Source organism: Pteropus alecto, unplaced genomic scaffold, assembly GCF_000325575.1.
Source record: "Pteropus alecto unplaced genomic scaffold, ASM32557v1 scaffold39, whole genome shotgun sequence".
Classification (NCBI taxonomy): Eukaryota; Metazoa; Chordata; class Mammalia; order Chiroptera; family Pteropodidae; genus Pteropus; species Pteropus alecto.
The window spans coordinates 5,163,387-5,175,021 of NW_006443568.1; the positions used below are offsets into that span (position 1 = coordinate 5,163,387).

The following is an 11,635-nucleotide window of genomic DNA, read 5'->3' on the forward strand; positions in this document are numbered from 1 at the left end:
ACGATTTCAAACATTTTAGATTTGTCTTCTACCATAATCCTAAAACATTTAGGATATTGGAATAATGGTAAGTTGTTGTGAACCTTAATAGAAAGATGTAGTTCAGTCAGGTTGACTCTTCAATGTGCTCTGATTCCCTGTGAAAATTCAATATTGGTAGATTGTGTTTTTTGAAACACCTTGAAATTATCCTACATAAATCCTGGTTGTGGTAAATTTATTTAAAATACTTTTTTGAAAAAGCTTTGCTAAGTAGATCTTCCAATATTAAAAGAAAAAAGTATCTTTGCCATAAAAGAGGATTAATCGTTCATCATGCCAACTCAAGCTAGGCTTTCTTTCCAGTGCAGCAACATATTTTAGGGCAACAAAGTTCAGAATAGATACAATGGCCTGTTCAGAAAGCATGCAAGTTATATCAGGTCATTACTTTTAAGTTAGTCTGATAATTATTAACCAGACTCTGACCATGGAAATAAAGAGATGAAGGAAGTCAATGTAAGCTGCAGACATGCCAGCCTGTTGGTTCACGTGACAGCTACCTAATGTTGGGCTTTATTTCCTTTTCTTCTTCTTCTTCACTGTCATCAACCTGTTGTATGACCAGATCAGCAGACCCATCCTCTACAATCTCCACATAGGATCTATTCTCATCTTCACTCAAGTGCCACCTGGAATCCTTATCTCCATCTGATGGGGATATAAGGTGCTGTTCAGCTTCCAAATCAATAGGGAGGCTGTCTATGCCAACTTCAGCAAGGCACTCATTACAGAGTCTGTAGCGCCTGGTTCCTTCCTGTACCACTTGACCTGTTAGATCAGTCACATGGCGTTTGCATTTCCTGCAGATTAGTTTGCATGCCTGGTGAATCTGTGTAGAGATTGAAATAGGGACAAAAGAGATTTTTCAAAGGCAGGACAGTTTGATATTCTAGATATCAGTTCATAAACTTAAGATGTTCAAAGCCAAGCATTAATATTAAATTAACATCTACTTATTAGAAAAAGGTAAAAGGTTTTGGTGATAAATTCATGTCACAGAAGTATTAAACACCATCTCTAAATAATGGCTATAATGTTTTTATGATTAATATTACATACTTAATAATTTCACATATTCCTTAATCCAAGAGTATTTGAGGTAACAAGGGACACCTTTTGAGAATAATAATTGCAAATACTTAATATATACCATATTATATATACCATATATACTTAATATATACCATATTAATGACTTTACATATCTGAATTCAGGGGGGTAAGATTTTCATGAGTCTTAATTTTTTGTTATTTTGCTAGAAAAAGAAAAAATACTGTCCTAAATTTAAATTCATTAAAAATATCTTTGGGTAGAAGGATTACTTCCCATTTTTACTAATGAAAGATTGATCTAGTAGAAAGAGGACTGGACTAGGAACCAGGACACTTGAGTTCTAGTCCCGGTTTTGTCATTTACTAACCTGTCATTAACTAACCAAGTAATTTAAAACATTATAAACCTGCTTCCAAGGTGATAGTCAAAATACTTAACTAGTAAGGTATAGGCAACACCCAAAAAGAATAAGAGCCTGACTAATCAGAATAGACACTAGTTATAAATAACCACTATGGTGGTTCTGCTACCTATCAGCATATTATTATCCCTGCCTGCTTCCTTACTACTAATGGGGATACAACTCAGGTTGTGAGGGCCAAATGAATTAACGGATGTGAAATAATTTAAGGAAAAGTTGTAATTGATGAATAATTATACTATAGTTAGTAATAACTGTTCAATAGCTATCAGAGCAGGAGATTATAGGGTCTAATCTAAAAACTATCACAATTAATTGTATAATGCTAAATTAACATTTATGGTATATTCATTTAGATAAAGTCAGAACAGTATAGAAGTAGGCCACCAAACACAAATAATCAAAAAACCCAAGAAAACTAATGCAGTCTGGTAAAATATCTAAGAAAATGTATGGAACTATCACTCAATACAGTTATTACCTTCGGCTTAACCGCTGATATATTAATCAGTAAATATTGGAAGTACACAATTTGAGTGTATTCTTATTTCTCCTGACATAGTAACCTTATGATTATCATACATGGCACATTTTTTGTTACAAAGTTCTGACACAAGATTCATGTGCTTCGCCCCCAATTCCAATACAGTTATGCAGTCAAAGAAATTAAGTGAAACACTATAATGTTAAAATTGAAAATATCACAAACTCATTATTTTAAAAAATATATCTTCTAGCTCTGTTCATTGAAACAGTCTAAAAAGAATGAAACCCTAATAACAATGAGCACCCTAGGTGCCCAGATATTGGTTTCTAATTTTATTCCTCACTAAACGGAACCAAAGCTCCTTTAAGAAGTGGCTGTTCCTAGTTTTGTGGCAGGGAAAGTACATGGTGAGCCTAGGACTCTTTTGAAGCTAGAGAACAAGGACACTGAAAAGCTAATGAAGTTGTAACAAAAGGACACAAGAGCCAGCTTCAAGGTGTTCCCACTGGACAAAACTGAAAATTTGAGTATCGAAAAGAATAATAATTGTTATGGATCTAAACACAAGGAACCAATAAAAATTCATGAGATCATATGCTATTCAAAAAAACAAAGCCAGATAAAAACTCATAAATCTTTTGAGACTACTATTAAATAAACTCTTTACTTTAAAAATTATTAATTAAAGGAAAAGAACTGAACATTTATCCTGCTTCTCCTGTAGGAACCCTATTTCAAAGTAACTAAATGACCTTAGGTGATGAGGGAAAGCCTTACTTTATAGAATTCCAGCTAATAATGTAGAGGCGAGGATAAAATTAGTAAATCATTCCACAGCTCCAAGTAAAAATAATTTGGATACAGATTATCAGTTAGTGTTAATACGATTAAATGAATGGTTAATGGGAAAATGGATAGTCACATAATACCAAAACATCTCTGCACAGATTCCTTTCTAATCACAAGGCAGCACCTTTAACTGTACAATGGTGGAATCACAGTATCATCACCCTAATCCAGTGATCAATCTTAACAAGAATGATGAGTCCGCCAGATATTATGTGTCTCCTAATGTGGCACAATATGAAATATACTATTTCACTCTTAATGTGTTCTAGCCAAAAGTATTTAACCTGAATCCATTAAAGATTTAGATAAAACTTCTAGTTTATAGAAAACGCAGCAGGAGAGAGCAATAAGCTAAATTTAGAAGCAATAAGAGAAATCCAGAGGTAGGATATTTTGTAAAACAACTGGCTTGTTATCTTCAGTAAATCAGTGTTATGAAAAAGAAGGAGGAAGCGAGAAATTATGCTAGCTTAAAAACATATTTTAGTTCAAAAATCGAATAATGAAATGGAATATATGGTTCTGGATTAGATTCTGGCTTGGACAAACCAACTGTAAAAGATATTTGGAGGACTATGGGGAAATTTGGAACTGAACTAGGTGTTAGATAAAATTTTATTGCGATATTAAGGTAGAGATTATTGACTAAAGAAAGCAAGTTACAAAACAGCATGTACGGTATGATCTCATCTTGGTAAAAAAAAAACATGATAAAATATTAAAAATGGTAATATCTGGGTGATAAAAATATGGTATTTTTATTTTTTTATTTTTACTTCTATTTTCTCACAATGTTCCAATGTCACTGCCTTATTAAACCACCAGAACACTAGCAAATTCTCTGAGATATTTGCTGACAGTCCAGCGTCCAACTGGGAGTGGCTCAAGTGCCCACTTTGCTCCCTTCCTTGATGAGAATATTGAGAAACTAGAGAGACACTGGAAAGGGGATGTTGTGGAAAGAGGCTGGACAGCAGAAACTAGACTGAGACCCTACCAGATAAGGATTCAAGAATCACTAGCAGATGCTGAGTGTCTGAAGTGGTGATTCTGACCTAGACATTTAAAACATTTTTACAGTTTACATTGTCATTGGCTCTGAAAAGACCAGTGTATAAAAATTTATATAAGATTTTAAGTACATTAAAATGGATATTCAAAAGCATATTTCTTACTTCAATGTTTCAAAAGAGAATAAAAATCAATATATATACACACATATATTGAATTATGCATTGTGTGCAAAGTAAAAACATTAAGTTGGAAAAATTTTTAATATGGTAGAGTTATGAAGATTTTCCCTAACAAGTTAGATTATCCTAAAGCAGATAAATAAATGCACATGTGTCTTAAGAAGTACAACGGAAACTCAAATACATACTGTTCGAAAATGGCTACTGAGATGGTCTAGCCTGCTAAATCTTTTTCCACAGGCTTGACATGGATAGGGTCTTTCTCCTGTGTGACAACGAAGGTGGCGCTTTAGGTCTGCCTTCCGCTTTACCACATGTGTGCAGTATGGGCACTTGAATCTCATCCTGGGCATATCACCTGTCAGGAGACAGTTTGATTAAATCACTGGAAAGTTCTTCACAGCAATTCCAATAGCAAAAAGAATCCAGAAGGAGTTGGTGAGTCCAATTTTGAAAAGGTAGGAGAAAAGGAGAAGAAATGGTATTAAGACTAGATTGTCAATGTAATCCAAAGTACAGAACCATAACTTAAGTATTTATATTTACAAAGTCTAGGTAAGTTTAGCTGTCACACTTACCTTTTTATTAAATATCAGAAAGTCAATAAATATTAAATGTAAAAAGGTAGTACTGGATTTTAAAACTGTAGATACAATCCGAAAGTAAAAGTACTTGATATTTAAGCTTTTAAGTAACTTTTTTACTTACATGTTTTTATTCCCCTTGCCTTTATTTTTCATACACTTGTAATACTTTTAAAGGTGAAAAATTTCATGGATCATTAATTTTTTATTTTAAAACTTATACGAATTCAACATGTGATAGGAGGCAAACCTCATCAATTTAACAGCTATTAATTCAGCTGTTCATCATTGCAGTTAGGTTTAAATGACCTAGAATTATAAAAGGGCAGAGTCTAAATTAAAAAAAGATAACTTTATTGTTGTTTTAAAATGCAACATAGATTTCCCATTTTTGTTGTTATTTCTGTTTGCCTTGGTCAATGGTTAGAGCTCAGCAGAATTTTCAGTAAGCTTTATACTATAATCTCATATATTTTCATGTTAGTATCCTACAGGAAAATGTGATTAGTAAACATCAGGTTGCTATTATTTAAAAATGTTATCTACAAGCAAATCATTTCTTGAGATTTATATAGAACAATGTGAATACTGACTAGCTATTAGTGATATTAAGGACTTGTTAATTTTGTTTAGGTGCAATAATGACATTAATGTATTGGAGTGTTTTTTTTAAGACTATTTTAGGGATGCATTCTAGAATATTTACAGACGAAAACATGTCTGAGATTTGCTTAAAAATGTTTAAGGGAAGGGTTAGCAATAGAGGTACAGATGAAATGGTTGGAGATGAGTTGAAAGTTGTTGAGACTGAGTAATGGGTGCGTGGAGGTTAATTATACTATTTTTTTGTGTTTATGTTTGAAATTTTTCTAAAATTAAAAAAATTAAATAATCTGAATCTTATACCCTGCAAGTTTCACTTTATCAAAATTTTCCTTTAAGTTCACATGTAAACTATTAAGAAAATTTAATAACTGATGATTAATTGAGGGAAAAAACTGGATGATATGCATTTCCAAACTTGGTTCTCTACTTCAGTCTTAAGGGGCGAGGAGAAGATTACTTTGAAACTATCAACCTACATAATCATTCTGCATTTTATGGCTATCATAGAAATGAGATATCTCAAGTCACTGCACATGAATTACAGTATCTATGTTATGGTTCGTATGTTAAATTTTTTTAAATTAGGTATATCTTAATAAATTCAGATTTAGTCTAATTTCCTTTGGACATTGGAAATATGAACCTTTGCAAATATGCATGGTTATTCCATTTAACTTTTCTGTATAAAAATACTTCTCCCAAATGAATACTCAGAAAAAAAAAAGAACTAAAGTGAAAATATGTCTCAGAGATTGAACCACTTAGAAAAGAGCTTTTAACATTTAACAGTAATCAACAACACATACAGGTTTGGAAAAATCGTAGGTTTTGACCCTCAGAACTCTACTGTTTTTTGACTGTCGTTAAGTTTATCCAAGATTACTATAAATTTAAAATTTTTTTTAAATTTGTTTTAAGAAATAAATTATATTAGAGAAGTAAGACTTTAAAAAAAAAAATCACTCGGTTCAACCCCCAAACCCCTAAAACCCCTAAAAGTAAGGGCATTTGAGATAGGATTAATTTATATCGGAGTACTGGAACCTGAGTGGGACTAATTCTCTTTCTGGGTACCTGGAAAACTTCTTGTTGAGACATCAGATCCTTGACCGTACTGATAGCCAACAGGAGGAGAGTCCACTTCAGCATCAATTTGTGCTTGTTCTTCAGATTGGGGAATGTGGCTGGAAGAATCAGATGTGCGTGCTTCTCGTTTGCTTGACTTATAATGAGCAATTTCAGAAGGTTGTGACAACCTCAAATGTTTGGACTTTTTTGTGGAATCTTTCCTTTGTTCATGCTTGGCCAAGGGTTGTTGAGTATTCCGTTGGGAGGCTGGATGGTAATTATATTTATTCCAAGATTTTCCACTTATTATACCTGTTCCTTGATCTGGGCTGAGGTGAGAATGTGGAGAACTGCTTTCTTCTTGCCAGCCACTGCTATACAAAGAGGAACGTTCTATACCATTAGAATTGGCATCTTTATCAGAGAGACTGAAATAGCGATCCTTTTCTTTCTCACTAATGTCTAATGAAGATTTAATAAAAGTCTTACATACACTGATGACATCAGTCATCTGAAGGAAGCTAGCAGCTGACATCACTTCTATGACATTCTGACCAGTAAGAGAGAGTTTGCCGGAATAGACAAAGTCCAGGATAACTGTAAAAGTGTCAGGGGAAAAAGCTTGAAATGTAGCTGTGGTCGGCTGACTTGTCTCCTTTGAATTCTGAGAAAGAAGCATTTTAAAATAGCCACTACTAGCAAATAATACATTTCGATGTGCTTTGAAGACCTTCCCTTCAACCAGAATACTACAATCACAAAACACATCTTGCCGGCGCTGCTCGTTCAGTTGTTGCAGGAGTTGAGACTGATGAGAGGAGATCTCCATTCTAAAGGAGAAAAGACACATGTGGTTACCAAATGCAAAATAACATTGTTTTTCTCAGATGAGTCAACTATAATAACCAAAAACACTTTCTTCTTAGAGAATATAGTCTCTGAGACACAGAGGATAATAGATGTCCGGATATCATTTAATGCTGTACTGTTGTTAGATTTTTACACCACTATTTGTTCAGCTACCAAACTTTATCAAACATTTCTATAAACCAGGCCTTCTGCTATAGGCTGAATTAAACAGGCTTGATTCTTGCCTTCATGTAGTTTTCTATTTAGAGAGAGTATCAGGCATTAAACAAATACTCATATGAAGTTATAAATGACAAGTGCTAAGACAAAGGGTGCCATGAGTAGTATAAAAGAGTAAACTAGTTTAGATTGGGATGGAGAGGGTTAGGGAGTAACTCTCTGAGAAGTAACATTTAAACTGAAACTTCAGAGATGACCAGAAATTAGCCAGGTGAAGAAGGAAAGAAAAATATTTCCTATTTTAGCAAAATAGTAGTCTGGAAAGTGCTGAAACTTCCCTGTCACCAATCTCCAGAGATGCTGGCTAAACTTTAACCAAAACTTTTAAAGTGAATGCCTGGGCTTGCAAGAAAGATTAAGAAATCTCTAGATGCCAGAAGTGGAGAGGGAGCAGAGCCAGAACTGCGATGTGGGCTCGGGTTTCTATCAGTAACAGAAGCTGGTACCCTCGAAGGACCACAACTTTAATGAAAAGGGACTAGCAAACTCTGCCCATCAATCCAGGGAAAAGGTAAAGAAAGGTTGTCTTTGCAGGGCCTTGGTTAGAGGAAAAAACTATCCCTAGGTGACTTATTGAACCCAAGGTTGTGCCTTATGAGGTTCTAGAGTCCAAATTTATTTTACCTACTTGCTATGAGAAACTTCAAACTAAAATATTAACATGCAAATTAGTCCTACACTGGTGGTACCCATGGGGCATCTTGCAGAAGCAAATGCAAAACTGCTCTGGATGGAAGCGCTCAGAACCCAGGCCAGGTGGGAAATAAGCTCTGCTTAAGCTGGACTCAAAATCATCCCCCTCTTTATACAAAGTGGATCATTTCCAATATCTTACCACCGTGATGTCTAATGTTGCCTATCGTTAAAACAAACAAGCAAACAGAACCTCTCCTTGATTTCACATCTATCTTGGCTACTACTCCATTTCTCTGCTCCCTTTAGATAAAATTCATTGAAAGAGTTTTTTTGTTTTATTTCACTTGCTGTCTTCATTTCTCTCATTCTTTCTTGAACCCATTCTAATCAGGTTTTCATCCTCATTCATCAACACCATTTTAAAAAAATCACTACTAACTTGTATGTTGGTAAATCCAATGGTCATGTCTTTATCCTCATTTTACTGACATAGTGTATCACTTCCTTCATCCTAAAACACTTTCTTCACTTGACTGTCAGGACACAACTTCTTCATGGTTCTTTTCTTATTGACCACTCCTTCTCCGTCTCCTGTGCTGGGTCTTCATTTTCCTAATCTCTAAGTGGGATTCAGAACAGGCTACTCCAACATATGGCACCTTGGCATATTGAATATTTTGAACTAAAAGAGTTTGAGAAAACAGCAGAAGCAGGAAGGTCACTGATACCCCTCTCCCTTCTCCCCTGCAATAGGTCATAAAACCCTCTGTGAGAAGTGCCCTCCCTATACTCAGAGGAAAGGCACCTCCGAATCTCAGAAGACAAAGGGACACTGACAAGAATCTAAACAAAGGCTTTACTGAGTTTCACCCAGTTTACTAAACTTACCTCATAGTCCTTAACCTACCATATGTTCACAACTGTCTTCTCCTTATCAAATCTAGCATAACTATTTCTTCATTTCCTTATAAAGGTTTCCATGTCACATAAAACTTAGATTAAGTAAATTTGTTTGTTTCTCCTGTTAATCTGCCTTTGTCGGTTAAATTTTTAGACCCAGCCAGGAAGAGGGTCAAGGAAAATTTTTCTTCCCTTACAGCTGGAATGCCCCAGGCCATGGGGCTCAGACCTCTTCTCTACCTATGTCATTCCCTAGGTGAGCCCACCTAGTCTCATAGTTTTAAATACCATCTTTGAGTTTATGACTCACAAATTTACATGCCTAGCGCCTGACCTCTTCCCTGAACCTCAGACTCAGATATCTGTTTAGCTGCATGTCTGCTTAGATGCTTCATAGGCACCCTAAGCTCAGCACATTCAAAATCATATTCTTCAATCATCCTCACCTTAAACCTGTCTTTCCTACAGTATTATCCATCCCAGGAAACAGCTGTTTAGACTAAAAACATTAAGAGTCATCTTTGACTCCAGGTTGCAGCTTTACATTCAAAACCAATCTAAAATTCTTACCACTTCTGTCCACTACTGCTCTTACCACCTCGAACCAAGTCACCGTCACCTATCATCAACAGCCTCTTAGTCTCCTTGCAACTTCAGTCTAGTCTGAATACAGCAGCCAGAGTGACCCTTCTAAAACATAAGTGAAATCATGTTACTCCTCTGTGCAAAACCCTCCAGTGGTTCCCCGCCCAACTCCAAAGTTCTTCTCATGACCTAAAAGGTCCTATGTGATCTACATCTTCCAACTCCTGGTACCTCTCTGCCCCCATCACTTCTGCTATGCCCTCACACACTACATTCCAGCCACAAGGACCTCTGCTTATTCCCGAACATTCAAGGCATGTTCCCGCCATGCAGCCTTTGCGCTAGTATTTCCTCTGCTTGGAAATTCTTCCTCCCGATATATATGCAGCTCACATTCTCACAACTTTCAGGTCTCTTGTCAAATATCATTTCATCAGAGGTGCTTCCCTTTACCATTCTACATAAGCACCATCTCCCACTCTCTATCCCCTTCTTTGTTTATTGCTTACTAGTTTTCTCCTACTAGAATTTAACGTCCTAAAGAACAGAAACTTTGCCTGTTTTGTTTAGTTAATACTCCCAGCTCCTTGAACAGTACTTGACCACACAGTAGATGCTCAGTCAGTGTTGATAAAGGAATAAATAAAAATGAAAAAACATACAAAGAAATCATTCCTTATAGAAGAATGAGCAGGCATACAAACAGGAGAATTAGAACCTCAAGAATTTCAGAAAATAGAATAAAAACCTGATAGACTAATAACTAAGTATGTTTAAAATGGTCAAGGAGATAAAAGTTGATATAGACCAGCATATAGTTATAAGCATAGACTCTGGAGCCAGGTAGCCTGATGTGGAATTCTAGCTCACCTGTACACTGCAGACCAGTTGAGTCGTCACATAAAATTAAGTATCACACCTCTCCAGCAGATAGCTATTCTCCTTTTGAAAAAGAGCTTTTGGAATGCTACCAAGCTCTCTTAGAGCTTGATGCTGACCATGGGACACCAAGTGGCCATGCCTGAGATGCCTGTCATGGGTGTTACTAATGCAGAAAATTATACATTTGGGCATGTGCAGCAGCACTCCATCATCAAGAGGAAGTGTTATGTACAAGATTAAAGTGAACACGTCCTAAATGAGCAGGTAGCACAGTACATTGCTGCCTTTCCTCAACTCACACATATGGCCCCATGATGAGTAAGGAAGAAAAACTAGCTGACTAAGGAAGAAAAAGTGAAGGCCTGATTTAGAGATGGTGCTGCATGATATGTTGGCACCAGCTGGAAGTGGATGGCTGAAACATCACAACTCTAATCAGGAGTGTCCCTGAAAGGCAATGGGAAGGGAAAATATCCCTGGCGGGCATCTGGTTGTCCACTTTCCATGGACATAGAGATAGGCACAGGTATGGTTTTACTCTGATTCTTGGACAATAGCTAACAAGTTGGCCAAATGCTCAGGGTTTAGAAAGGACCAAATAGAAGCACTGGTAACCAAAAGGCAGATGGGGAAGGGGCAGGTGTATGTGAGTTGTTAGTCGAGTGAATGCTTAATAAAGGGTACTAATTGCTGAGGAGGCTCTCAGAAAACAGACGGACAAGATGACCTGTTCTACGGATGTCAGTTGGCCTGGTTCCCTAACTACCATGAAGCCTGCCATGTACTTCATCACCCAGAAGCAGCTTCCCTGATAAAATGGTGGAATAACCAACTGAATATTCCATGATGGCCCCATCTGACAGATGATACCGTGAGAGACTGGGATGCTATCCAAATGGATGTGGTTTATGCTTTTAACCACTATCATAATATGATGCTATTTTTTCCCATGGATAGAATATTCATTTCTAGAAAAAAAAAAAAAAGTGGCAGTGCCTCCTTTCACATTTACCTCTAATTACCCACTTACAGAATTTTTGCTTTCTGTCCCTGCAGAGGTCTTAGCTCCCAAGACAGGAATGCTTGCACCAGGGAAACATTGCATGGTTCCATCAAATTAGATTGTGATCGACCTAAAAGAAGAATTAACATTCCCCATTTTGGGGAGGGGGTAAGGGTGTCTTTGTTTGTATGAAGTAAAGTTGCATATTCTAAGGCAGACATGAACTTGCTTAGAAT

At 36.2% G+C, this 11,635-nt stretch overlaps 1 protein-coding gene across 5 annotated transcripts in view; it reads right to left on the minus strand.

Moving 5' to 3' along the window:
• Positions 1-200: 200 nt before the first annotated feature.
• Positions 201-11,635, minus strand: part of ZBTB8A (zinc finger and BTB domain containing 8A) — a 40,685-nt gene continuing 29,250 nt past the window's right edge. For 3 of the 5 annotated variants that reach the window (XM_015598886.2, XM_025041343.1, XM_015598887.2), the window contains 4 exons: positions 11,427-11,529; positions 6,311-7,134; positions 4,235-4,404; positions 201-871 (listed from right to left, as the gene is read on the minus strand). In XM_015598886.2, the coding sequence (XP_015454372.1) occupies positions 539-871; positions 4,235-4,404; positions 6,311-7,134; positions 11,427-11,509 (1,410 nt within the window). In that variant the 5' untranslated portion in view covers positions 11,510-11,529 and the 3' untranslated portion in view covers positions 201-538. Of the gene's footprint in view, positions 872-4,234; positions 4,405-6,310; positions 7,135-8,468; positions 8,649-11,426; positions 11,530-11,635 lie in introns of those variants that run through there. The other 2 variants (XM_025041344.1, XM_006924286.3) reach the window with 2 other exon arrangements.